The sequence below is a fragment of the Augochlora pura genome, chromosome 10 (assembly GCF_028453695.1).
Source record: "Augochlora pura isolate Apur16 chromosome 10, APUR_v2.2.1, whole genome shotgun sequence".
NCBI lineage: Eukaryota > Metazoa > Arthropoda > Insecta > Hymenoptera > Halictidae > Augochlora > Augochlora pura.
In genome coordinates, this window is record NC_135781.1 from 3,468,361 (window position 1) to 3,495,722 (window position 27,362).

General features: G+C 45.7%; 4 protein-coding genes across 6 annotated transcripts in view; 2 read left to right on the top strand and 2 right to left on the bottom strand.

The window, feature by feature from the left end:
• Positions 1-7,391, top strand: part of Mav (TGF-beta domain-containing family member maverick) — a 120,786-nt gene extending 113,395 nt beyond the window's left edge. Inside the window, exon 4 of the mRNA XM_078192294.1 lies at positions 4,905-7,391. Coding sequence (XP_078048420.1) covers positions 4,905-5,692 — 788 coding nt within the window. The 3' untranslated portion in view covers positions 5,693-7,391. The remainder of the gene's footprint in view (positions 1-4,904) is intronic.
• Positions 7,392-7,642: 251 nt separating this feature from the next.
• Non1 (nucleolar GTP-binding protein 1) lies at positions 7,643-10,386 on the bottom strand. The gene is made up of 8 exons (XM_078192295.1): positions 10,179-10,386; positions 9,825-10,099; positions 9,506-9,743; positions 9,181-9,423; positions 8,857-9,108; positions 8,498-8,785; positions 8,152-8,430; positions 7,643-8,070 (listed from the first exon to the last, which is right to left on the bottom strand). Exons 1-8 carry the CDS (start codon positions 10,224-10,226, stop codon positions 7,771-7,773), a joined length of 1,923 nt encoding a protein of 640 aa, XP_078048421.1. The 5' UTR covers positions 10,227-10,386; the 3' UTR covers positions 7,643-7,770.
• Positions 10,387-10,614: 228 nt separating this feature from the next.
• On the top strand, positions 10,615-14,051 carry LOC144476459 (polynucleotide 5'-hydroxyl-kinase NOL9). The gene is made up of 7 exons (XM_078193428.1): positions 10,615-10,788; positions 10,904-11,115; positions 11,491-13,064; positions 13,144-13,346; positions 13,411-13,461; positions 13,532-13,725; positions 13,810-14,051. Exons 1-7 carry the CDS (start codon positions 10,724-10,726, stop codon positions 14,049-14,051), a joined length of 2,541 nt encoding a protein of 846 aa, XP_078049554.1. The 5' UTR covers positions 10,615-10,723.
• Positions 14,052-14,491: 440 nt separating this feature from the next.
• Dnmt3 (DNA methyltransferase 3) overlaps positions 14,492-27,362 on the bottom strand; it is a 134,770-nt gene continuing 121,899 nt past the window's right edge. For 2 of the 3 annotated variants that reach the window (XM_078193424.1, XM_078193425.1), the window contains 17 exons: positions 24,464-26,105; positions 22,611-22,699; positions 22,313-22,417; positions 22,113-22,194; positions 20,860-20,970; positions 20,114-20,257; positions 18,794-18,885; positions 18,555-18,665; positions 17,464-17,692; positions 17,260-17,390; positions 16,393-16,440; positions 16,245-16,309; positions 15,884-16,149; positions 15,569-15,805; positions 15,193-15,334; positions 14,904-15,118; positions 14,492-14,748 (listed from right to left, as the gene is read on the bottom strand). In XM_078193424.1, coding sequence (XP_078049550.1) covers positions 14,507-14,748; positions 14,904-15,118; positions 15,193-15,334; positions 15,569-15,805; positions 15,884-16,149; positions 16,245-16,309; positions 16,393-16,440; positions 17,260-17,390; positions 17,464-17,692; positions 18,555-18,665; positions 18,794-18,885; positions 20,114-20,257; positions 20,860-20,970; positions 22,113-22,194; positions 22,313-22,417; positions 22,611-22,699; positions 24,464-26,105 — 3,951 coding nt within the window. In that variant the 3' untranslated portion in view covers positions 14,492-14,506. Of the gene's footprint in view, positions 14,749-14,903; positions 15,119-15,192; positions 15,335-15,568; positions 15,806-15,883; positions 16,150-16,244; positions 16,310-16,392; positions 16,441-17,259; positions 17,391-17,463; positions 17,693-18,554; positions 18,666-18,793; positions 18,886-20,113; positions 20,258-20,859; positions 20,971-22,112; positions 22,195-22,312; positions 22,418-22,610; positions 22,700-24,463; positions 26,106-27,362 lie in introns of those variants that run through there. The other variant, XM_078193427.1, reaches the window with a different exon arrangement.

Consider the following 27,362-nt stretch of genomic DNA (forward strand, 5'->3'; position numbering starts at 1 on the left):
CGCGATAAAAATAGCTGGACGAAATGTCAAACTGTTCAAACATCAGAAGCAGCCAATGGATATTCCCACATCATACACGATTAATAGTAGACACCTCTACTTCACAGCAACCGACGATATTCTCACAGTCCAATCGATATGTTGGAACGATTAACAGTAGACACTTCTCAGAATCGATTCCGACAATTTTTATTTCGCACGAAGATTCGCAGTCTACTTACGACATCCGCCTACCTCCGTTTGTCCCGCCATAAAGGATTGCCACGAATTAGCATGAGGATCTCATGGGTGGCAGCCAGCCAAGGTCTCGGATCTCGCGACTCGGCTTCTGATTCGGTATTATCGTAACTCCTTAATTACCGTAACTCCGGCTTATTCAACGATCGTAATTGCCGGTATGCATGCCGGGGAATGCAGCCAGCATCCCGCGCCGTCTCCGAGGCAACCCGGTGACCGAGAAAACGTGTCCCCCTCTCTCTCTTTCTCTCTCGAAATCCGTCGACGGTCGTTCCTTATCGCGGCCGTCGAGAGAAAAATGAGGACCGGCGATTCGCCGCGGAGCGTCGCCGCGTTTCCACCGGAGGATTTGGAAAACTATTTTCTACCGAGTCCGTGGTTTACGGCGCCACGGGACGAGCCGCGCTCGTAGAGATAACGTTCCGGAGAGGACCGTTAGGATATCGGCCGCGCGACGCGCACCGGGGATCGAGATAACTTTCTCGTGGCCGAGGTGGCTCCGTCGTATTTTTACATTTCCGACAGAGATTTATCCCGTACGACGAAACCTGTAACACCGTGGCGTTCTCTGTTACACACGGTTTCTCTGTTTTACGACTGGCGACAGCGACTACGGTGATATCCGTCGCGGCGACGACGCAACGGCCAGAGGCTGATCCGCCGGTGTCGCCTTACGCGCGAACATTCGGCCGCCGGTTTCTGTTCACGGTGGAAAGGGAAAATAAAGGGCGCGAGGAAGCGTGATGATAGAAGATGGCCTCGTTACGCCGCTGGATAGACACGTCTTCGCTCAGTCCGACTGTCGTCTAACTGTTACACGCTTTTGGTAAACTTTTACGTCCGGCTTGACCATTGTGTAGTCTTCTACGTGAAAGTCTGATCGATGGCTCGGGAAAGTCGCCCGGGCCCTTTCGAATCGATACACGGCTTCGATCCGATGCCGTTCGGAGGTTTGTCAACCCGAACACGTGGTCTGTAGTGGAACGGCTGAGCGATGCAGGGTGGGTGTCCCAAATTCCGTGCCCGCGAGCTAATTTTTGCTTCGTCGAAGCTTAAGTACTCTTTTATCTTCAAAACTGTACCTCGATTTTTTAGACATTTCTGTCTTTGAAAATATTTTTCTGCCCGACAGAAATTAGTGATTTAATAATTTTTTGGATTCAATAATTAATCATTAATTTATATATTAACTATATTATCTGCTATATGCATTAGTGGTGGTTTAGATCTGAATAATTGAGACACGTTTAATGCGACACAACTCGTGCATTAATTCTTCGTATTTTATTCATGCAAGCTAATGCCTAGAAAAATGAGCTCAGAAATTTTCTTCAGAAGTATGATGATACGTAGTCGACAGTTACATTATTCTTCAAAGAGAAGATGTACTATTTTTTTATACGAATAGATTTCTCTCATTATTCTGGGAAGGAAAGAGTATTAGGTAAAAAAAAACTGGTAACTTAGGTAAAAAAAAACTCCACTGGTAAAAAAAAATGATTAATTCTAGAGGTATTTCGAAGAAACACTTGCTTTCACCTTAATTAGCTCGAAATCTACTGGGGCGTCCGTCCATGACTGGCCGATTCTACTTCGCGCTAATGCGCGTATCCAGACGCGCGAACCTGGCGATCCTCGTACACTCATTTTTCCCCGAACCGGACACCGAAAAAGAAAAAGGTCGTTCTTTATTTTCGACTAATTTCTGCACGGTGACTCTCACCCGCCCGGTTATTTGTACCGCGAGTCTCGTTTCGTTAGCGCAATTAGCACCTTATTCCCGATACAATACACCTCAGTGAATTTGCGGAATCCCTTTGCCTGCAGCGACGGAACATGCGTCTCGGTGTCCTTTGCAAATCGAGTAAGGAAAGGAACATATCTAAATTAAATAAATTAAGCTAAATTAAATTAAATTTAAATTAAATTTAAATTAAATTTAAATTAAATTTAAATTAAATTAAACTGAATTAAATATTTCAAAACTCTTGCATTGGGTGTTTTCAACCCCTTCTTTTACCTTGATGAGGCTGACTCGTGTTGAAAATATCTAGTAATAACCTGTCAGGTATAAATTTTATTCTGTTTCTTTTTTTTTATTGAAATGCTACAAATTGCAGCCGCCAGAAATTATTTTTGTTGAAAAATAATTAACTATTTAAGCAAATTCACTATGAACATATTACTTTGACTGAAAGTATTATAGCAACTGCTATTATATCAGGAACAATAGCAAAGCTAATAAGTACGTAAACAAATTTCAAAAATATTAGAAAAATTATTCAATAAATCTCAGGATTGTCATAAAAATCAGCGATGACAGAGTTGCAAAAATGGTCCGCCGTCCAAGTGACAAGTGTACTCCTTCACCTGTAAATACTTCACGGTACCACCTAGCGCATAGCTTCTGCAGCCTGTAAAGTAACGTAGCGAGCACTCGCGGCACTGTTCCGTCGTCCCACCTTCCGGAAATAAAACAGGAAATTCGCATGACTTATGCGATAACCTGCTAGTTGAGGAGAGCGCAAACAATGTATGAAAATAAGGTATATCGCGGTCGTAAATAGCCGCTTACGCGGCGACACGCGCATCAGTTCCCGGAACGATTCTGGAATGCGTCGGGAACTACCTGTCCAGGGTCCTGACGTAAAACACGGAGAGAGAGACAATTGCGTGCGAAAATCCCCGACCGATCTCTCTGGTGGGCCCGCGCGCGCAATAAAACGCGCTCACGGCGACCGGTAAACCCGGGCTGGCCGCGCGGGTGACGGATAACGAGACCGCGCGCTCGCTCGCTCGCTTGCGCGGTGACGCGCGAGTACGTCTATTAACGAATTACCCCGTGAGTTTGATAATTCCGCTAATTGGCCGATGTAAATGGAACGGACGGGACTGGTCGTTGTCGTCAGCGTCTACCGGATACGTGTTGTGTCCGCCGTTGGACGCCACTCTCGTCTACGGTCCGCGAAACGGAACCCGCCGCGCGACGCGATGAAAAACGCGCTGAAAAACCGCTCGCTCGCTCGCTCGCCCGCGGCTCCGGCCTCTGGCGACACCGAGTCGCCGATCCCGCCCGCTGCAAAAATCCCGATCGATACAGTCATTCGACCGGGTCAGTCACCTCACCGCGTTCCCCGCTTCAACACCCTTGGCGGAATGTGTCCCATCGGACAGGTCCGCCGCGGCTTCTATCATTAGAACGATTCACGTGTTCGGATTGGAAAACTATTAACGATCGGCCTCTGAATGTGTCGGACGCGATCGGAAAATTCGTAGAAAATTGAAGGGTTAACCCTAGAACGACCACCTGGGGCTGTCGGAGACCTCGCGGTATTTTTAAATATTATCAATTAAATACTAAAGCATTGTGGTTTTCCTTGTTCTTTTAGCTCCTGACGTACTCCATATTTTATAGTTTGAAAATAGTAAATAATTGTTTGATTATTAAGATTTTATTTTGAGTCACCTGCAATCCCGTGATGTCGCATTTGCCGAAAAATGGCGTGGGTAAAAATTTTAAGGTTAGAAAGGGCGAATCACGAAAGATAAATAGGAAAATGTCTATTAAAAATTATCGTTAGATTAAGGGAGGGTCCCATTTAAGGATTTTTATAATATCAAAAATATTATAGTAGATTTAGTTTTAACCCTAACGGTGGCTAGGTCAATTTCGACCGAAAGTATTTAAATCATTCATTCATCCATTCAATTTTCAGCAATGAAATAAAATAAACTGCAAAAACAACGCCAACAAGTCGACAAGATATATCTTCTAAAAAATATTTAAAAGAATTGTCGAATTTAGCTCAGAATTGTTGTAAACATCGTCAATAACACAATTGTAAAAATGAACCAACTGTTAAGAGTGTTCCGTTCTCCTGCAAAGACTGCACCATCTTGCACTGTACTACTACTACAATAATTCACACGTTCGACTTGGAAAACAATTAATAATCGATCTATTACCCACGATCAAAAGATTGTCATAAAATTGAAGGATTAAGGAAGGGTAGATCATCGAAGATTTATAGAAAGATGTCAAGCAAGAAGATGTCAATTATGTATTAACGTCGGATTAAAGAAGCCTGCAATTATCCGTAATCGTCGAACAAAGTTATCTATCCCCGTCTCCATTTTTCATTCGAAATTTCTCCACTGTTTCACTCTTCCACTCGATCTTATCCAAAGCATTCAGAATCGATTAATCTTCGTATCCGTTGTATTTTTCGTTTTTCACCGTGTCACGTTCATCGGAATAAGAATTAATCGATCTTCCGTTCCCGGTTACCATAAAACGTTCCGCTATCTTTCTATTCATCTTCTATGATCTATTCTCTTGAAACGTGACACGTTGAACGAAGAACATAGTCGTCGATTCGATAATTGTTAACGCGTGTATCCAGAGTTGTTTTCTTTTTACACGCAACTGTTCCTGTCCGTCATATTACAGTGAAACCGACTGTCGCGTTAATCTGCTCGCAGCTACCTTTCCGCGCCGTCTTCGCCACGGTTGCACCTTGTCACCTTGGCGCGGCGCGTCGTAAAACCAAGTCGAACAGGCCGCGCGCGCGCGAATCGAAAGCCAGAGAAAGAGAGAGGCCGGACGGGCACGTAGGATTCAAGGTTTCCGTTTACGTAATGTATTCAGTGAATCGTGTCTGTTACAGCGGATCCTGGAAATGGATCGAGTCGGATCGACAGAGGACACCGCCGTCACCGGTTGTTCTTCCCCGTGGAAATCCCGGAGGCGGACGGGAACGCGTCGGTGGATCACGCGACCCTGCGGCTGTTGCTCCACGGCGATTACAACGACCGTGCGGAGCTGGACGTTCAGCTGTACCTGAGAACGTTCGGGTCTCGAGAGCCGATCGCGCGGAAGAGGGTGTCGGCGCGGGATTCGAGATGGCTGGAGCTGGACTCGACCGTGGCCGTGTCCTCCTGGCTGGAGGCTGGCCTGGAGAACATGGGCCTCGAGCTCGAGTTCCTCCGGGACGAGGAGCCGGTGCGCAGGAGCTTCTCCTCGCCGGTTCTGAACGTGTTCGCGGAGTCGTCGGTGTCGTCGGGCGGCAGGTCGAAGCGATCGACGCCCGAGGAGCTGATGTCGCTGCACAGGAGCCGCCGGACCAAGTGCAAAGGCGAGAGCAAGAAGTGCTGCAGGCACGAGCTGACGGTGATGTTCAAGGACCTGAAGGGCTTCGAGTTCATCGTCTATCCGAAGACGTTCGACGCGGGCTACTGCAAGGGTCGTTGCCCGCCCAGGTACAACCCGGCGCATCATCACGCTCTTCTGCAGAGCCTGCTGTGGAAGGAGGACAGAAAGAAGGTGCCGAAACCGTGTTGCGCGCCCAGCAAGCTCGACCAGCTGATGATCGTCTACTTCGACGAGAACGACTCCACTCAGCTCAAGGTCTCCTACTGGAAGAACATCCAAGTGCTCGAGTGCGCCTGCTCTTGAATCGTCGAGCTTCGGCGGCGGCTGGAGTAATGCCTCGATAACAGTACCTTTGAACTCGCGGGGTTGTTTTATCTATAATTATACGCTCCGATCGCGTGGCAAGTCTTTGAAAGGATATTAAGATTTAAAAATTGATTGTACCTAAATTTTTCTAAGCGATGATAATCGTTTCGATCGAAGCCACGTCGCTGGGAACAAGGGTATTTAATAGTGTTCAGACGTGGATTCCTATGTCGTTAAATTCCAGTTTACGCCTTCTACAAAATACATTACAAGGTGTGCTGGGTGACGAAATAGATTTTTTTGTCTCGGCTTTCAAAGACTTGGAAAGTGGAGCGAGTAACGCCGAGGAGAGATGCGACGGGGCCTTCGCCGGTTGCGTCCACAGCCGGTCCTAACGGATAATGGCGATAAAGAGCGACAGTTATAGAGGCATTGCTGTAGCTATTTAGTGCGGCGAGGCGCGCGTGAGATAGAAGGGACAGAAATGCTTAGAGAGGAACGAGAACTGAGAACAGTTTACTGTCGCCCGAGGACTCACCAAAGAATCGTCCGATCGGCGTTCGGTGGTGCCGTTTCGCGGTCGTTAAATGTATACCGCGCTTCGGTGCAGCTTCCACGGTTTTACGAGTGTCACGGTATGCTATATCCCATCGACAGTAAAAGAGCGCTGTAATTCCGCGGACAATTAAGCTGCGATGAAGCGAGCAACATCCTTCCTCTGCGCCGATTGAACGGCTGCGAACGCGATCCCGGGCATCACCGAATGCCCAGACCCCATAATCGCGGGTCTCCTATTGACTGTGATACTAAGATATCTGCTTGACATTATTACTCATAAATAATCGTACTTCGTATCGTTGAATGGTTCTTTTTTTTTTTTGTTAAATTACCCTTGTACATACGCGAGTTAGTTCTTAATTAATCGCCGGTCCCCCCCGAGAAAGAACTTGCGGATCCACCGACAAAAGAAGAAAAGAAAGTCGATAAAGTCACCGACACCACGATATCTCATCGCGCCGCATGCATTCTTTTAATTTATTTCGATCATTCTGGGGTTAGAGCGTAGATGTATGGGTATCCCGCGCGCGTATTTGCGAGCCGAGTATTAAATGCAGAAGACAGATTCGAAATCTATTTATACGCGAGGATCGCCGCTTCATAGAGTTTTCTTCTGCTCGAGGTTTCGTTAGTTCCTAATAGAGTTACAGAGCGTATCTCTGACACCGTGCTCCCCTCCCCTCCCCTCCCCCCTCTCTCTCTCCTTTATTTTGTCATTCTCCGGACGTTGTCGCTGTAAAAGAAGCGTTATCGTTAAAGGCGTAATCCTCATCTTCCTTTACGTACGCATATCACGCATCTATTGTATATTTTTCACATCAATAAAAGAACATCCTAGACCTTACTCTTCCGACGCCTCGCGAGGCATAACGAAACGTTCACGCGTTACGTCACAAAATTCGTCTACGAAATTTCGTTGACAGACGACCGCTTCCCGCATCGGGCCTGTCCTTCGCGCAGCGACTTCCGGTCGACTCGCGTTACTTATATTTTCTAATCGGCCATCGATGATGTAACGACAAAATAAAAATTTATTCGTTATTTATATAACAGCGCAGTAACCGTATCTCGACCGCAGAACTTTTCGCGGACAACCTACTCCCTCCGATGCAGCTCCGAATCCGATCCTGCAACGTTCTACGATATTTATGAGGCAACGAGACGTTGCCCAACGCGGCAATCATCGTTATCGGCGGTGTTACATGGCAAGCAACAGAAATCCACGAACAACGGGTCTTGTAAACTGTAGCCGAGGGGTTATCGTCGTGCGACAGCAATAAAGTCTCGCTGAGCGACGAAGTAGCTCGCCCCGAACGAGGCCGAAGGTCACCGGCGAACCGGAGTTATGCAATCGTAGACAATTCATTCATATTGTTGCGGTATCAACCGCGCTTTTAATTCCGGACTAATCTGCGTTCTGCTTTTCGCCGATTGACAAACATTTGTAGCAGAGTTTAATTCATTCGGTACTTCGGAATAACAATGTCCTATATAAAAGTAGCCAGAAATTAATGTGATTATCTTCTGTCCGTCTTGCCGACGCCTCTCTTTCCGGAGAACAAGTGTCTTGGCATCTTCGTGCCGATGAATCGATCCGCTTCGCCCTTCATACCCTTCCTCGCGATCTTCTTTTTCAGTGCCTTGTGCGCTATGTTCTTCAGCTTCGTCTTCATGGCGACGTTCTTCACGCCCATGTCGTCGCGAGCTGGTCTCGAACTGCTTCGAGCTCGCGATTGCGAGACAGAGTCCACACGCATGCGTTTCTTGGCCGGTTGGGACAACGACCTTGACCGACCCCTTGTTTTTGTGAAATGCGCCTATTACCAAAATCATAGTTAGTTAATTCTTTCCTCGAGCAATTTACAATAGACTTCTGAAAGTTTTATTTGACTACTTACGTCTTCGGTATCCTCCATATCGATGCCCAGGTCTTCCATTTGCTCCTTCAACTTCGTTATCGATCTGTCTCGACCTCTTGCCACTGCCGTACGTGGCATCACAGGTTTCGTCGAAGCCTTTTGGATCATCGCCTCGTCCTTCATGATCGCCTTCTTCTCCCGAATCTGTTTGGCCAACTGCACGATCTCTTTCATCGTCTCAGACAGCTCCGGCACCTTGTAGTCGTACATACCAGCTTCTTCTCGAAGCTGTTCATCCCTCTCGAGTTGGTTCAATTTCTGCGAATGAAGAAAGTTAGCATTCGGATTCCAATCAAACTAGCTTTTGACTTAAGCAAATGCAAACCTCGAATATTTCTGGATCGATGTAATCGGCGATATTGTGGCCCTCCCAGATTTCTGGGATAATGTCGAACTTCTGGTCTCCCTCGATATCATAATTCTTCTTCAAGTCCAGCACGTAATCGTCACCCTGTTCCTCTTCTATGTGTCGCTCCAATTTCCGTTTTCTTGTTGCCTGTTCAGCAGCCGCCTGCTTCTTCTTCAGAACACTCTCCGGAATACACGGTGCACGGACTTTGTTGTCTCTTGGCACTGGTTGCGCGACATGCAGGCGATTCAGTAGTCCCTCCACCTGTAATTATTAAATAATATTAGAAACTCCATTCACCAAGACTCGATGAAACAATCATTTATTTCATTCACCTTCTTCGTTCGTATCTTCTGATCGACACGGTACGTTAACAGACGTTCACAAGCCTGTATCTTCACGTCCATGACTCCGAAGTCAGTTATCGTACTCATCTCTACTATGGGCACATCTTTATCTTCCAACGACTTCAGAAGCGTTTGTTTTTCGGCTGGAAGTTCCTCTAATCGTAAGACATCTACTTTGTTTAATACGATCGTTAATGGTTTGTTCGCGAAAAGAGGTTTGATAGATTCGAACAGCTTGACCTGGAAAAATTTCACACGATTAGTTATTTAAAGGCCAATGTAGACGACACGTGAATTTGATCCGAGAGTCACCTGTTCGTCCAACGAGTGACCACATTGCTCTGAAATGTCGCAGAAATAAAGTACGGCTGCTCGCAAGTGCGCTAATGCAGTTATCGCTTGCATTTCTATGACGTTTCGATCTTCAAGCGAGTGATCTAGAATTCCGGGTGTGTCAATCACTTGCCACCTCAAGTATTTGTGATCCGTGTGACCAACGTACAATGATTTAGTTGTGAACGCGTACGGCTGGACTTCAACGTCGGCACGCGTAATCTGCAATTCAGAAATTAATTAGTTCTCTTCTTTCGAAGTATTTATCTATTTCTAGTTTTTCATACGTAACAAATAAAAGCACCTTGTTTATGAAACTGCTTTTGCCAACATTTGGGAAGCCACATATTATAATGGTACGTGTATAGGGATCTATACTGGGTAACCTGGCCAAGTGCTGACGAACTTGTTCGAGATAAGCCAGATTCGCTGCCTGCCTTTTCATGATAGTAGCCATACGACCCAAGGCAGCCTTCTTCAGTTGTTTACATCGATATAGAGAATCCCCAAACTTCATTAAACGTACATAATCCTTTGCCACGCTGTTATCATAAAATGTGTTTAGAATGTAAGTAACATGTACATTAATAAAACAGTATAAAACATTGTCTTAGAGTAGTTACCTGTCGATTAAGTGTCTTGCTATATTTATCTGACCCAAGGCCAATTTGTAATGATCTTTATCATACAAAACGTTCATTAAATCTGCATAAAATGGATGAACATCGTCGAGTTTGGGAAATTCTTGTATTATTTGCGACAATCTGTCGTGAAAATTCTGCTGTGTGAACTTCACTTTGCGCATGTAAAATGATCGTATCCTGGTGATTTTATAATTCTTGTGAACGACCGTGGGCGTTTTACGCTGTGTCTTCGACAATATTATGTCGACGAAGTCCTAACAATAAAGAATGAAACGTTAACATCGAAGTATATTTATCATAAATAAATAAAGGATAGAGAATGCGTCAACTAACCTTTGCGGTGGGGACCACCGCAATTTTCTTGAAGTTGTACAAAGCCATTGCTGCGTATTCGACACAAACTACTACTTCACAAAACTATCAAATTCCACAAGACGCACAATAATAACGCGTCCGGTATTTAATTTTAAACGCGTTCTTAACCGCGTGAGGAACAAAAACACGTGTACGACATTGCACAGGTATCGTGCAGAAAGGATATTCTGTCATTAAATTGTTGCGACGGTGACGCATCTTGCGGCAAAATCTGGAAGCTCCGTTCGGGGTCCGTACAGCGCTAATTAGCATACGGCAGAACGCTCAAACTGCTAGCGAAATCAGTTTGTCTAGTAGTTTCAGCATTTCGCCATCTACTAATTGGCGCTGCACGAAGGCCGGTATGTGGTTCGCAATTTCGCCACATCGGCGCCGCTATCGGCTGATTATAAATTGTAAACACAACTTCACCTTACTGGAAGATTGAGGTTAGTTCGCAATAATGTACCCGTAAGAGGACTGAAACATTTTCAATACTTTTTCCGGGTTTATGTAATACTGACATGAAGACGAGACAAGTAAACGCGAAAGCAAGGACTGTTAGCAGTAGACAAGAGCAAACGAAGGCGTAAGTATAGATCATTGAGTATACATCTTAACACTTTTATCTCATAACATGACAATGTGCTGACACGATATTGTCAGGCACGTTTCAGATTATCAAGATATATCTTCTATTTCAGTAAACTGCCCCAGTATAAGAGAACAAACAAGGCTGCTAAACTAAAAAAGGATTACGTTCGGGAAAACCTAACCATGAATACGCCTGGTCGGAGTACTAAAAATGTTCGGGGCACTTCAACGAGTGCAAATTCTGAGCACAGCGAACAATTGGATCCAAAGTGCAGTGTTAGTCGAAAGAAAAACACGCGTGGCAGCGACAATAGAGCGTCACGTAAGAAACGTTCGAATGTCCTACAGCAGTGATTCCCAAACTGTTTGAAGGTACAACCCATTTTTTCTGGGAGAGTACTCGACCTTCTACTAAAACGACGGTTTCTGAAAAAAAAGGTACATTTTTTGTCGCGCTTCTTCACTTTACACATTTACTATCCTTGCGCGTGTTTACAAAATACGTAGACATTGATAAAATGTGTTTCATTCTGTTACAGAAATCCTTAGAAGGTAACAGTATTGAGAACCACTGCCATAGAGTACAACCATTTTTTTTTTTAAAACAAATCTTATTCGCATGTCGAAAAACAAATAGTATAGAATATCTTCACTCGAAGAAACGAAACCTTTATAAATATGAGCGCTTAAATTTCAGATTCCATGGGTCGCCCCTTGCAATCGACAAAGACAAGGACACCCACAGGAAGAAACAATAAACGACATTCCGACGGTTCGAACCAACAACAGAACTTAGGAGCACCGGTAATAATTGAGTCTCATTCAAGCACTGTGACACCCTTCAGGATACCAAAAATACTAAAACAAAATCACGAATTGAGAAGTAGCAGTTACCCTGACAACAAACCGTCGCGTGTGCGATCAAACAATTCTCAGAAGGAGAAACCTTGCATTATCGTAGCAGAGTCGGTAAATCCAAATAGTGGTCTTAATGCTAACACACCGATATCCTCAAATAACAATCGCAGACCACGGGTAACTGAAACGCCGTTAGTATCGGGAGAAAATAATGTTGCCGGAACGTGGAAAGAAAGCGAACCGTCTGCTTCTTTTGAGGACTGTCTCAGAAGCTTACAAATAAATAAAGCTGCAGCAGACAACAGTTTGTCGAACGCGGGAACTGAATGCTCACCGTACAGAAGAGGCTGGTACAATGATCACGGTCCGATACGGTTTTATTCATTGAGAAACAAAGTTTTGGTGGTAATGTCGAAAAAGGCGCGATTTTGTTTCACCGGCAAGATCGTGTTAGAAGTAATATTTGGAACTGTCGAAGTATACGGTTATCTGATCAACGAGTCTTCCAAACCGTTCGAGATTTATTCTCCCAGAGGGTACAGCAGCGTTTGTATTAAAGCTAAGGACAGAGTATCGCAGGACGTCCAACCGGACGTTTGGGCTACTCTTTCTGCCGAAGGTGTTACCCGAGACTCTGAGAACAAACTGGTCACCGAGCTGAATGAACTCCAAACCGGCACGACCGTTCTGCTTCTGTCGAATCTGGAAAACAAGTTAACAAGATTCCTGAACGTATATTTTCCGTTCAGATTGTTTCCGAGTATAAATCACGTTCCGTACCAGTCTTGGACCGATCCGAAGAGAGCAGAAGTGATTCTACAGTCGAAGCTCTTTGTCGATAATTACACCTGTAAGGAGTTGCGCGTTGACGAACGAATTACAAAAGATGTTGTCGAGAAAGTGTTGGAAAGGTGGCACGCCAAAGAATGGTCCTGCACTGTGATAGCCGGAGGGAAGAGCGTTGGCAAGTCTACTGCAGTTCGTTGCTTAATAAACAGTCTGCTACCGGTAACCAAGATGGTGGTTCTCTTGGACGTTGATCCTGGTCAGACGGAATGCGCGCCGGCCGGAGGCATGTCCTTCAGTTTGATAGAAGAGCCACTGCTAGGACCAAATTTCACTCATTTAAAGCCTCCCGCTTACCAATTGTACCTAGGCGATATCGACGTGAGCAAATGCATCACTAAATACATCGAGGGAGTGAAAATGTTGTATGAAAAGTTGTCAAGTTGTCCAATAATGTCTCGGTTACCAATCGTAGTGAACACTATGGGATTCACTTCCGGACTCGGTTGGGACATCATGATTTTCATCATAAAGTTGATGCAACCGTCCCTGATAGTACAGATTATGTCCGAAAAGATCAAGAGCAATTATCCCGAACAGTTGTCTAAGGAAGTAATAAATAACCAGGTGAATAGAGCTTTTTCCACTTTTTATTGTCTATAAAAAGGTGACGGGCGAGGGCATATGAATGTTGATGTTATCGTAGGTCTTAAATCGAGTCTCGTCGTGGGGCGTGAACGTTCTAAATTGGAACCAAGATTGCAGCCACGAGTTATGCGTGATACAGTCCCAGGCCGAACGCAAAAGCACCCCGGCGAACGACACTTGGAACATGGAGCCTTATCAACAGCGAGAGCTCGTAATGATCTCTTACTTCAGTGAGATTGTACAGAATCCGGTAGATCCGATGTAAGGCGATGAAATTATACTCTAGAATGGTGACCATTTTCTTTTGCTAAAATTATTCTTGCAGGTCCTGTGTCTACGACTTATCGCTTAACATCAACGCAGCTGTGCCATTCGTGTAAGTATCATATTTTTTTGCACGATTCGACAAAATAAATACTAGTAACATCGATGACCATCGATTACAGGACACCATTTTCTTCGTTGATCGTCTCGATTCCGCGCGCATCGGCGCCACCGACACACGTTTTGAACGTAATCAATGGCAACATAGTGGCACTGTGTGGTATCGACCTGAATGATGCAGAGCCGCAACAAGTCGAGTTCGTATCTAGTTTGAGGGTGTTGGACAGGACGCCGCTATGCTCGTGTTACGGCCTCGGTGAGTTTCTTGTCGCGACGCGTTTTTTTTTCTCCCCTATCTATAAACAACATCTGAAAACGATCGTAAAACGTGCTTATCCAGGTATCGTCAGGGGAGTGGACATGGAACGCGAAGAAATCTTTCTGAACACGCCGTTGCCGGCTCACGCGATGCAGTACGTGAATTGTTTGGTGGGTTGCACATCGGTGCCCATCACCCTGCTGCAGTTGAACCAACAAAGAAACGTGCCGTACACCGGCGGCAGCAACGAGTTGCCAACTAGCCGGGAACACCGCAGGGGATACTTCCGTATGAAATATCAAAGAGCGAATGCTAATTCGTAACGACTGCTCGAGGAGCACAGTTCTGTACATACCGAGAACCTTCGTTTTTATTTCTTTCCTAAATGGTGGTTACTAAAGACTGTGCTTTATTAGTTGGTAGTCGTCGAGACTGTACAAAATGTACGATATACATCAGACAGGACTGTAAAATATATTTTGCACCCACAATGGCGATAAACAAACCTGATACATACCGTGTACACAAAACTGAATAAAAAAAAGGAAAAGAAAACTAAAAGTAGCAGGAATAGTACCGGTTGTCTCAATTGTAATAAAATTACAAAATAAAAATTAAAAATTCTTTAAAAAAAAAATTAAACAGAGGGAAAAAAAATGTTGAATCTATTCGTTTTTCTTTCGTCTAGATTGCATGATCCGTGTAACGTAACAGGCGCCCGGTAATTCCGCACCTAGTCCAGCCTAGGATATGTCTACGACATATATGAGGATAGGCTCTAGGAGCCTAACACGGAATTCAACCCGGCGATATTGGACTCGAAATAGGGGCAAAGTGACTTGAAAATGGCAGTGAGGGTTTGCACGCTCCACGACTTCCCTATCAGTTTTTGCCGCTTCGTCGCCGACAGGTTCTTCACGTCTGTGTAGTGACGCGGGAAACCGAATATCTCCTCGAGCTCGGTGATCCACAGCGAGTCGGTGTCGTCTTTCATCAGGATCGGTTTCAGGGCCGATTTTCCTAATCCCCGGAAAACAAAAGTAACTGTTTATAGCGGTGTGGGTGTTCCAAGCGGGGATGTTTTTAAAAACTACTAGCCGAGGCTAATGAATCGTTTTCGCGTCTCTCTGTTAATTTTACGATACACGTTCAAATATAGTCGGTGAAAGCCGTACCTTGCTTCAAGGAGTTTACTTTGGTGGTAACCGTGCGGATCTTTTTGACAAGCGCGTACCGCTGGCAATGCGGCGTCAGTATATCTTGCACGTCTTGCTCGTCTTGGAATGGCTGCGAGTGCGGCTCGAACGGCAGATTGTGCCAATACAGTCTCAGCCTGTGCTGAGGGGAAAAATCTGCGGAGTCTATGACATCAGGCTCCTGGCCCAGATGCCTGAAAAGTCAATGTCAAGGTGTTAAGAGCCATGTATCGCTGCTGAATGGCAAAATGGAATCAAAAGGCCCTACTTGTTCATGGCCAATCTGTACTCGCTCGGCATCGAGGCTACGTTCTCGTACAGCCAGAACAGGTGGTGCCTGTTGTTGAGTTTCTTTACTAGCTTCAGGATCCTGCAGTACTCGAAGAACAGGACTCCAGTGCCTTTTGGGTCTACAAAGAATCAAAAATGTAAGAAGAGACTCTTCTACCCCACACAGTAAATTCTTCTAAATTGACCCACAGCTTGGAAATAACAATGAAGAACTATTCAAAACTTGCAGCTCAGTTTTACAATTGCCGATTACCAATATCGAATAATCGTAGCTCCTCTTCTCAAGTTATCCATTTTTGCTTGCAAGTATAGGGACAATATTTGAGAGAATTTACTGTACCGTTACAGCTTACCATAGAGACCCAGCCGTGCCGGATTGGCAAGGCTCAGGTCGTTGCAGGGCGACCCGCCGATCAGCAGATCTATTGGTATCATCTCCTTGATCTTCTCTTTGGTGATATGCCGGACGTCGCCCAAGTGGATGATGCTGTCACCGAAGTGCGTGGCGCTGACCATCAGCGCGTCCGGGTCGATCTCGCTCGCGTAATAAACGTCCACCTCCATGCCCAGTTTGCGGAGGACCAGCAATCCTGGAGAAAAAAACGTAAAGAGAACGCTGCTCGCAGGAAAAATAGATAAATAATCAGCGAGGAGGAAGGTCCGTTTACCTGTGCTCAGACCATCGAACAGAGAAAGGACACGAATTCTCCTCGGTTTGCCGTCGCACTTGTTGGCGACTCGCGCGCTCGGGTTGCAGCCCGTCCGGAACATATCGATTATTTTGTCCTTCCAATTGGATCGCGGCTTCACCACGGCGTCCGGGACAGTGCCGGACCTGGCTTTACAGAGGAAACACTCCCAAGGATCTTCTAGCAGCACCTGCTCGTAGGTCTCCGGGCACAGCAAGTGTTTCATGCAGGCAGTACAATAAACCCTGGAAAACGAACGATCTAGGAATAAACCCGCCCGTATACGGCCACCGCCCCCCTCATCGATCCCGCCGCCGCCCCCAGGCGCCGCGCGATTTACCTCGGACAGTCCTCGTTGTCGCAAATGATCACCATCCCGGTCGTCGCGCAAATCGTGCAGTAGAACTAGCAAACCAGTCAACATTTCGCTATCAATCGGCGAAGAGGGACGCGGGCTCGTGTTAGTTAGAATGCAAATATATACTTACGCACTTCGCGTCGTTACCGAACACGAACATGCACGGCTTGTACTGTTCCTGAAAAGCAGCGTGAAATGTAACGGTTCCGTTTCCACCCCTGTCCGGCGAAATTCGGTCTTACGTGCCCGTAACCAACAGGTGATTCTTGTAAATCTTTAACGCTGGATAACCGCGAGATATCGTGAGAAATGATCCGCGTCGCCTCGCGTGTTTCTTTGGATATGTTGGGAATATTATTATTGCACGTGTAGCGACGACAAAATAAATTGAGGAATTTTTCAGATGAAAAGTTCAAATGTGAATTAAAACAAAATTAAAATATGAATTTTAAAGCTTCACAAGAGTCATTTGCTTGTCATCGGAGTAGGTCTCGGGCTACTGGTTTACCGAGCAGGCTTGAATATTCAGGAAGGAGCCGATAGGAGTCGATGGGCGGGGCTAGGGAGACGTCTGGGAGGAGTCAGAGAGATTTTCAAGGGAATCTAAGACGGAATGAGATGAAAAAGGTTTATAAAATGGTGGATCAACTCTATGGAAACTATTTCTAATGGGGTACAAAAATTGTTCAGCTTTGTTCGTGGACCAATGGAGGTCCTTGTAGAGCACTGGGCGGGGTCCGAGTTACGCATTTCCTCCGCGTGCGTGAAAATTTCGTTTGCTCAGAATTTCGAACCTGGAGAAACGTAATTAATCGATCTGGACCATTTCAGATCAGCTATTTTGCTATGATCGAATCGATGAAACTGTTTTCAGAAAAACTTGCTAGTTTGTTAATAAAATTGATAGGTACGAATCGGTGTAATAATCGTCGTCGACAAGGAGAGCTCAAGTTCCGGCTGGTAATCGAATTACTCCGTCCACTCGTAATTGTCCTACCGAGCACTTGGTGCACAGGGCGCCCTCGAAGAAGGGGTGGCACTCCGCGGGTCCGACCGGTATCTTCAGACACTTTAGACAGAGCGATTCCATCGAGCCCCCCTGCTGGCTCTTCAGGTATCGCAAATCATCTGGAAATCATCGAAACAAATTACACGTCCGTCGCGAATGCTGGAAAAGGAAATGCCTGCGTCGAACACGCACCGCTGTTCTCTATATCGTCCACTCGTTGATCGTCCACGTTCGGGTCTCTCTTCAGCTCGTTCAGCTCCTTAACGATGTGCGACGAGTATTTGTCGTATATTCTGAAGGACTCGACTTTTTTCAGGGGATTCGGTCGCCGCTGCGACCGATGATTCATTTTCGAGAAATATTTGAACATGTCCGCCAACGTCCAATTATCGGTTTCGTATCCCATACGAGAGCAATAATCCTGAAAAGCGGGGAACATCGCTTGAAAATGACCGTGTGCGTGCACCGTGAACCCCCATCCCCTCCGGGTTCCTCCCGTTTCTACAGCGATAAAACGTAACATCGCCGGTCACATTATTAACCCTTTGCGCACGGAGACGTTTCAACGCGAAATTCAAAATAGTCCTTTCGAACTACCCGGAATTTCCCCATTTTCTGTGAATACATAATTAGCGCGTTTTCGGGCGGCTGAAATTCAGTCCTGTGACGCGCCGCGCTTTTGACAGGTTTTTGAATGTTAATAATTTTGGTGACCCGAAAAATTGTTTTCGAAAGGGATGAAACAATTCTTCGCGGTACTTTGGAGTCAGGTGTCGGGTGCGCAGAGTTAAGAATGTTTGACGTTATACGAAATTTTTCACACGGTTTTCTATATTAGTGAATTTGTTCATAGTACTCGATAATTATAGATATATAGATATTTATAATTATTTTATACTATAATAAAAATGAAATTAGGTGAATTTAATAATACCAGTTTATATATTATATATATTAAATATTCTTTCATTACAAATGATTGAGTCAATATCTTAAAATACCTTTTATTAAAGTAATAATGGAGGAAACGGTTCAAGAAATTCTGTCATTCTTATAAAATAAAACGAGCCAGTCTCTTCGAGCATTTGTTAGATTTAATATTAACACAATACCGTCCGGACTATTTGTTTTTATTTAAAAAATTTTAATTTCAAATATTAAGCTTTTTCAATCAAGTTTTGACTATTTTCAGTCAATTATGAAGATGACTATTTTTATCATCCGGACGATAATGTTTAAACTCCGACTTGAAAACGAAACGACGTAAACGTAAGATGGCGTACCTTGGAGGCTTGAAGTACGCCGAGGACAAAAGCGTGCTTCTTGGTGTTGTTGATGTAGTCGCGCATCTTCTCTATGCCCATGTCGAACCACATAAAAGAATTATGGCTGATCTGTCGGAAGTAGAATCGCAGGTTGCGGATCGAACAACCGTGGAAATCAATTGATCTCGCCGTAACACAAGGAAATATCTGGCCGCGAACGGTTTTTTTCGAGGAACATCGACCGAGAATATTTTTACCTCTGACAGCTTGTAGTCGCCGTACCACATGATCCACTGGCAGCCGAAGCTCGGCTCACGCATGCAACAGTCCCGGTAATCGATAATCATCGCTGCGATACCCAAACAGACAAAGGCACTTTAACTCTTTCCATTCGGCGCGCGGATTAACGGGCGGCATTCAAAGAATTTTCGAAACCCGCTCTTCTCTCTCTATCTCTCTCTCTCTCTCTGTCTCTCTGCGCGCCGCGATGGCTCCTCCGATCGGCTATCGATTTTTAAGGGTGCAATGCCTCTCGCGAGCGCAAGGAGACGTATCGTTTCTTCGGAAATTCTCTCGTTGCTCGCCGCGAATCCACCAATCGGCGATCGCGTCGGCTTTATAGGTGATAAGGACGACGAACAAGGCGGACACCGATTTTAGTCGAAGGATGTCCTTCGATATTTCTTCGATTGATATTCTAATTAACCCCTTGCCTTATGCACGAACATTCTCTGAACTTCGTTATAGTAAACTGAAAAAATCAGGCAAGTTTGAAAGAATTCACTTTGTTGGAAATATTTAATTCTTTGCACTCGAGTGGCAATTTTCAGGCATTTATAAAATTGTTATATCACGTTTCAAGCGAAGTTTTATATTATCAAAGTTTATATTTAAAAAATAATTAGAGTCGCAATACTAAATTGTCATACGCGTAAAATACACTTTGTCACGTTTAAATTGAAAGTACTGTAAGTCAGAGAAATTATTTTAGACTCGCAGTTAAAATGGCTTCTAGAAGTGCAAAGGGGTTGGTAGTTTCAAAATTGAAAATAAAATTTTAATGGCAAGTATATGCTGGGGATTTTTAGAATTTCAAAGAGGTTTCTTTGAAATATCTAACAAAATCTATGAAAGCAAATTTTTAGAAAGTTTTTAACACCTGTACCGCACACGATACGTTAATTTTAATGCCAAAAGGTTTAATTCTTTCGATTTTTCTGCTTGCCAAACACGTTTTTGAAAATCATTTTCAACCTAAAATATTAATCGCGCGTCAAAGCCAAGGGGTTGAAAAGAAATCGGTGTGCAAAAATATTCGACCCAATGGTTAGCTAAAAACAATTTTAATGAAATTATTGCACAACATATCGAGACCACGATCAAGGCCAAATCTCAAGATCAGATAAAAATGTGTAAAACGATGGACGATGGTTCGATGAAATATCGGTGACGGTTGTTTTCGTAACTTTGTTTACTAAACGAGTTGATAGGTTGGCGGCCGGGGGACGGGTCGGAATATTTTTGCACGGCGGTGGACGGAAAAACAGTGTTGCGAACCGCGGCTAACGGAGCGTTACCTGGCCACCAATTGTGCCCGGCGATTTTTGCCCACGTTATGACACCTGGTTTCTGCTCCCTGAGCGGCAAGCGCGTTAAATCCGCGTTGGTCGGCGGCGGCGGCTCTTTCGGTTTTTCGATGATCTTTTTCGGCTGACTTTCACCTGCACGGGCATACCAGCGCGGTTTAATGGCCGTCGGAAAAGGTCCCCGACGTCGGACGTTAACCTGTTAACCGGAGACGACGAGTTGACTCGCTAGTACTTTTTTATCTCTTAATTCTTCCTTGACTCGAGGGCAAATCGCGCTGAGAGAGACAATTTTGCTTTAATTGTTCTAGTACTAGCAAGTATGGCGGCGTACAAGGTATCCAAAAATCTATCACTCCCAATATCTATTAATCCGGAAATGCGAGATACCTGAGTCGATTTTAAGCAACTTTTCCCTTTGCAAAAATGTTCTCCAATGTAGCGTTTACAAGTTATTAACGAAAAACGTTGACCAATGAGAGGCGAGCTCGGCTACCGAGCGCACAAAGCCCAGTCTCGCTTATTAGCTCAGTCGCTTCGCGTCAGCGGTACCCTCTTCTCATTGGTTAATGTTTTTCCTTAATAACTCGTTAACGTCGCCTCGGAGAAAATTTTTGCAAAGGAGAAAATTACTTCAAATGGGCTCAGGTACCATTTCCGTATTGTTAGACATTTTTGGAACACCTTTTAGTTATCCGGTTAACAGGTTAATATAAGAAACAGCAATAAATGCGTACGTTTTTGTCCTTCAATGTACTTCTCAGTGATATCCACGTTCTTGCCCCTCAGAAGCGAGAGTATGTCTTGAATCTGTGGCGGGAACGGGTATATCTTGACTTCGTCGACGGCTGAAGAGCAACGAAATTATTATTAACTAATTGTTTATCCGAGTTTCTCTTACCTTAGACGTTTGCAACGTTGAGGCAGTATTAAGTGCGTTCGTGATGTTTGGTGCGTATTCTTGCGTAGGGAATTTGTTTAATTTCTGTGTAGAAATGGATTTTACTGACCTACCCTTTTTTTCAAAGCCATTCTACATTCTTCATCCCTCTACTACCCTTCAGTACTTTCTTGAGCTATACAGGGTGGACCACGGAATGTGATTGGTTTAATTTATTCTGTGGTTTGATTTGTCATTTTTTGAGCAAAAATAATATGGCTAAAGACAAGCGTAATATTTTCTCTGTAAAATAATTCTCTGACAAAGTTCAAAATTTCCCAAAAATTAAGATGACTATACCAAATTTTTGGTCGCCCCTATCTCCTGAAGCTATCTAGGTGTTTCCATAAGTAAACATACAATTGTTATTTTAAAAATCTGTATATTATTACGCTCGCCGACTTTGTCTCAGCATCCCCTAAAAAATGGGCACAAAAAGCTTACAAAAAAACTGAAGGTGATCCTGATAACTCCAGAAAAAAAAGGGTTCAACATACATTTATCACGACCACCTTGAACCGTGTCATTTTATCTAAAAAAAATTTCCAATCGGTCCACAGACTAAATAAAGCTGATCACGTGCTCCACAGCCAGCGCACTCAAACCTGCCTTTTTCACCCTTCGGATTCCTCTAACAAGTGTTTCGACGATCCCCCGTCTCTGAAACCTTGCACCTCCTTTCCTCGTCCTCCGATACCTGTTTACCCCTACCGTACCTAGCTCCCGCTACGACACATCGCGATCTCCTCCCGTTTCGCCCAGACTCTTCGCTCTACCTACCCTTGCAACGAGACACTACGACCCCGAATCAGCCTCTTTTTATCTCTCCTCTATCCAACGACCTCTGAAAAATCGTAGCCCGAGCCTCGAGGCCTGCTGTCTCTCGTTTTAAAAGTCGTCCTTCCAATGGAGGCGATAATTTCGTTAACGCGGCCGACGTCGCAGCGGGTCGCCGACAAAAGACGCCGCGGACGACGTCGGTCCGCCGTTTTCGAGAGATCGGGCGCAGCGTCGTCGAGTTCGCGACCGATAATCGTGGCCCGGACTTACTGTTGAACACGTCGGAGAAGTTGTTCTGTATCCACTTGATGTACGGTTTCGTCAAGGTACAGCCCAGGTAACCTCGCAGCAGCTGAAACAGACACGCTGAGACTCGCGCGGAAAATTGCGACGGCTCTAAAAAGAATTCGAGCCGGCTGAAACGAGAGCGATTCGGGAGGACTGATATATATCATTGTATATATAAAAACCTGCATGGTCGCGTCGATGGCTCGGATCCGCGCCACATTCGTCGACGCTGCCAACCTGAGCGCCAGATTGGCGGAGAATGGCTCGATCTGTGTCCTTTCGCATAACTGAAACGCACGAACGATTATCTACGATTACGCGGAACGTGGCGCGCCTGCGCGGTGCTTTTCGCTCGAAAGAATATAGCCAAACAATGTGCGTGCGTGCATATAAACACAGAGATACGTACGCGTGTGTATAAGCACAGAGATATGTATGCGTATAAATATGAAAAAGATTAAAAAAAAATTGTATATTCACTAATGATATACGATCTTCTGCGATCCAGTAAACCCACAATTTTCCTGCCTCGGACGACATTCCTGCGTGGTCCGCGTCGATAATTAACGCTGTAATATTATATAGAAATGTTTATTGAAGGGTGCGGCCGTGTAGCAGCGCGCTGATCGGTTGCGTGCACGAAATCGGCGCAATTCGATGCTCGGGAACCGGCACCGAAATCGCGTGTTTCTGCAAACCGCGGGCCTGGGTTAGGTCTGGTTTTGCGCGGTAAAAAGCCGCCGCAACCGAATCTCCCTTGCTCTCTCTCTCTCTCTCTCTCTCTCTCACTCTCTCCCTTCCCTCTGCATCATCTTTCTCTCACTCTCTCTCTCTTTTTCTCTTTTATTCTCACTGTCGCTCTTTGACGAAGACGTCTAACCCTCGCACAGAGATCGCAGCATTCGTCCAGGACCCACGTTTATTGTTTTATGGAAAGCCGTCGATGTGAATTGATGGCCAATCGATAGAAATAGTTGTTGCAAATCAAATGTTAAAACTATCGCTGCTGCGTAACCGTTGTTCATTCTCGTTGCGACATATCTATGCGCATGTATATATCATCTATGTATGTATACGAGGGTTGAAAATGCTTTTATTACCGGGAGAAAATACTACTTTAACCCGCTGCACTGTAACAGTTAGGATAGTGATGGAGATCCACGCGTGATCCACTGAATACGAATGTTATCTGTTTCGTCTAAAACGAAACAATATTTTATTCCTCTGTTGTTATTAGACTGCGGTTTTTCATGCGAAGTGAAGTTTGTCTGTATTAATTGCAAGGTATCAAGTTGGCTGGTGGCGATTTGAAATAGTGGAAGGGTTAAAGGAATTAGAAAACGTCGATGCATTATTTTGAATCTATTGAAATTATTAGGAATATAATATTTTAGTATTTAGCAAACTTTTTAATGCGTCCGCTATTTTACAGTGAAACAATTCGAACAGATCTCTTGTAATTGGCGCGGAGAATTTGTCAAAACTAAATAGCAAGTATATTCAATTTCTATCATTTTAGTAGATTGAAAATGACGCATTGGCATTTTTTAAACGGCAGGTTTATTCACTTTTTGATCACTTTAGTATTAGAGTATTTTTGAATTCTTTCAGTCTCTCTGCTTATTTGAAATTGCAGGCCCGCGATTTTGACATAAATGCATACAAATCCGCGGTCTAGTTATCAAAGTCTAAGAATTAAATTGAACAAATGCAAGAAACAGGAGAAGCAAAAATTCTCTCGTGCCGTCATGGAAATGATTAAATTGCGATAGAAGCCGTAGTGCAAGGGGTTGAAGAATAAATGAATAAATCCTGTACATAACTCTGAAAAGAAACAAGCACAAACAAAGGATATGCAAAAGTATTTAGTAAATAAATTTCTGTCTGAGAATGCGAACGCTACTGAAAATCGTACAAAATAATTTAAGAATTCTAAAATAAAAATAATTTTAAAATAAAAATAACTTTAAAATAAAAATAATTAACAAATTCAAAGATCAAAGGTAACAAATAGACAATGAAAACTGAACAAATAAATTTCACCGGCTCTTAAAATGGATCCGACCAGTTTACGACTTCCTGTTGGTGTTACTATCTAGTCAGAGAAACGGTCAGCAGCAGCGGACTTGCAAAATAGCGCGCGCCGGCGAATTTCCGAGGCGAAAGAAGAGAAAGAATCGTTAAATCGTTGCCGGGATTTGGGAAGATAAGAGACGATCACGGGTCCCGGCGATCGGTGGCCGCGCATCGTCCGTGCGATCTGCGGCCGCGAGATTCGCCGCTGCGGGATGGCCGAATTAGGACAAAAAGGGACGCGCGAGACGAACATTTACCTGGCCACCATCCGGAACAGTATCCCCAGACCAGCTTGCCGATGCAAAACTCCCTGCTGATCCTGACTAATCCCCTCGTCACCCTCCTAATATCGTGACACAGTCCGTTGCGCCGCGGCACTTTCGTCGGAGACGTATCGGTTTTCGGTGCGGCGGCGGCGACGTCCTTGACGGACGTCGCGACGACGCCGTTGCTCCCGTTCGCCGCTATCTTCTTTCTTTTCAGCGGTTGCGCGGACGATTTGCATCGGGAATCGTTATCTCTGTTCGACTTTCTTCGCCGCCGAGGCTTCCTGCCGTTGTTCGAGCGCCGCTTGTCGCCCGCCGCGGAGTCGTTCGCTCGGCGAGCGTCCTCCGAGGCAGAGCCGACCGAATGGAAATCGCTGGACGCGCTGCTGCTGCCGGACGTTCGGCCGCGTTTCCCGCGGCTTCCGAAACGAGTTCCATCATCCTGGTCCTCGCGGTGCTTCCCGTTGTCGCTGCTGCATTTGCTTCCTACGGCGGAGATGATCCTGTCGGCGAGCGGCACAGCGTCCAAGTCCTCCGACCAGTCCGACGGCGGATCCTCGAGCAACGATTCCGGCGGGTTCGACGGCGCGACGTCGATAGCGAGCAGATCGCTGTCGAAGCCCTCGCACAACATCGACGTCGTGGACTCTTCGTGGTCCTGGCCGTCGTCGATGGAGCCGCGAAGAACGTCCTGCTCGTGCAGCACGTCCAGCGTCTGGCTCTCGAATTCCCAGCAGTCGTTGTCGTCCTCGCAGTCGGACGACGCGGTGGACGTCGCCGCGGACAATGCCTCGAACTCCGCTTCGTTGGCGATGGTGCTCTCCAGCATCGCTTCCATCCCGTCGGTTCCTCTCGAGACGTTCTCCGCCGCGTCCTCGCGATCCAGGACGGGATCCAGAGCAAGCTGCGAGCCGGTCGATCGCGCCGCCGTTTCAGCGACGCCGTCGCCGCGGCGTCTGGCCTGGTAACAGATCCCCGGGACGAGGTCGTCGCTCCGAGGTCGATCCGGAAAGAGATCCTTATCCGTCCCGAAACGGTCCTGGTCCTGGCAGCTTCGATCCGACCGTTTCCTCGCGGCGCCGTCGCTCAGTTTCCTCTTGCACGATTTCCAAAAATTCTCGACCGTGGGATTCCTCGCGCGATCGAGCTCGCGATCGAGATCCCAGCCGGCGCAAACGTTCCTCTCCGCGGTCGTAGATTTCCTCGGCGTCGACGCCATCATCCCCCCGCCGCGTTTCGCCTTCCACCCCCGGCCACCGCCACCGCCACCGCCACCAACGCCGCCGCCGCCGCCGCCGCTGCTGTTCGGCAACCCACGCGACGTCGATTTTTTCCTCGGCGGTGACTGCGCGGAGATCCTCTCTGGGAAACCAAGGCCCGTCGTTGCGAGACCCGCGGCTGCAGCAGCAGCTTCGATCGTCGAATTTATCGAGGGGAATTCCATGGGCATCATCGGCGTACTCGTTTTCACGAGCGAGCCGTCATCGGAGAGCGTGGCAAACGAGACGCTCGTCAGACACGGCTCCGATATCAAACCTAATTCCATCGCGCATACCAAGGACCAAACGCTACCCTCCGCCCACGACTTCACCGTGTCGCTGCTTCCGCTTGGGCTGCTGTTCATCTCGGCCATCTGAAACGTGAAAATTTTTGCCAGCTATGAAACCTTATGCCCTCTCGCCCCGCTTGCCAAACGCCGCGCCTCTCAACTTCACCGAGGGGAACGCGCGCTCGCGCGCGCGGCCACGGCAAGAGAGACACACATGCTCTCGAGATCGATCGAGAACGAGCGCTCGATCCGATACGTACGATTGCTTGTTCGGATCGAGTTCGAACCGGTCCCGCGGACCGTCGTTTCTCCGCGGATTAGAAAGACGGAAAAGACGCGGAGTAGAGCGCGATGGGGACGCGGGTGGGGCGAATCTGATTCGATGGGCAACGTTGTATCGTTAGACGTGTCGGATCTGTTGCTTTTTCGATCTTCTCTTTTCTTTGTTGTTAGACAGTTTTAATATGTGTTAAGAGGTTATTCCGCGAAGCTAGATACATATAGTATAGTCGCTACAGTCACCAGACATATGTACGGGGGAACATTAATTGATAAATAAATTGAGCTTCTGACAAAATTACGATTGTTATTAATTATGTATTCTCACTTTTCAAGATACAATATCCTTTACTTTTAAATCGTGGAATGTCTGCTCCTATCTATAGCAAAATCAATTCTGCTCCGCTATTGTTAACCACCGCCGCTTGCTCTACGATCTTACTCCGTCCATTTCAAATGGTATCGCATAAACCAAGATATGGACAATATTACATAATTAATTATAAGATTGTATTTAATATTATAGACAAGTTGATCAACGCAAATTAAATCTCGCTGTATGTTGAAAAAATGAAGGAACATATTTTGATTGGATCAATCGAAGAATCCGGCAGTTTTCTCGGCGATTAATTTAAGCTAGACCACATAGTCGAATAATACATGACATCATTGAATGCAATAATCTTTATTTTGTTCGATAACTTCTCGGGCAGATGGAGAATTGTTTGGTAAAGGACGAATTTTCAGATTGGCCTAACAGCAGCGCATTCAACGTAAATATATCACGACAAGAAAATATCAAGTGCCATTTCGGGTTCTTGGCTATCCGGGTCCAAATGCAATTTCTGCCGATAGACGGTAACACGAAAGAACGCAACAATTTATCGATCGATCTCATCGTTGCTCGCCGATGCGACGGAAACGGAGCCGCGGACAGGTTCCGGAGGCCGAGGAACCTCTCTCCGCAGGACCTGAACAGCGTACAAAATCACGGCAGTGAGAAATTGATCGTCGCGTCTTCGGCTACGGAGGATAGGCCCGTCGCCGGGATCGGCGTCGCGA

What these genes read in the sequence shown, in the direction of transcription:
- Non1 (XM_078192295.1), bottom strand. Translation starts at nt 10,226, where the DNA reads ATGGCTTTGTACAACTTCAAGAAAATTGCGGTGGTCCCCACCGCAAAG. An exon ending in CGGTGGTCCCCACCGCAAAG is followed by an intron (nt 10,100 to 10,178) that starts GTTAGTTGACGC and finishes CTTTATTGTTAG; the next exon opens with GACTTCGTCGACATAATATT. An exon ending in GCAAGACACTTAATCGACAG is followed by an intron (nt 9,744 to 9,824) that starts GTAACTACTCTA and finishes TTATGATAACAG; the next exon opens with CGTGGCAAAGGATTATGTAC.
- LOC144476459 (XM_078193428.1), top strand. Translation starts at nt 10,724, where the DNA reads ATGAAGACGAGACAAGTAAACGCGAAAGCAAGGACTGTTAGCAGTAGA. An exon ending in AGACAAGAGCAAACGAAGGC is followed by an intron (nt 10,789 to 10,903) that starts GTAAGTATAGAT and finishes CTTCTATTTCAG; the next exon opens with TAAACTGCCCCAGTATAAGA. An exon ending in AGGAAGTAATAAATAACCAG is followed by an intron (nt 13,065 to 13,143) that starts GTGAATAGAGCT and finishes ATGTTATCGTAG; the next exon opens with GTCTTAAATCGAGTCTCGTC.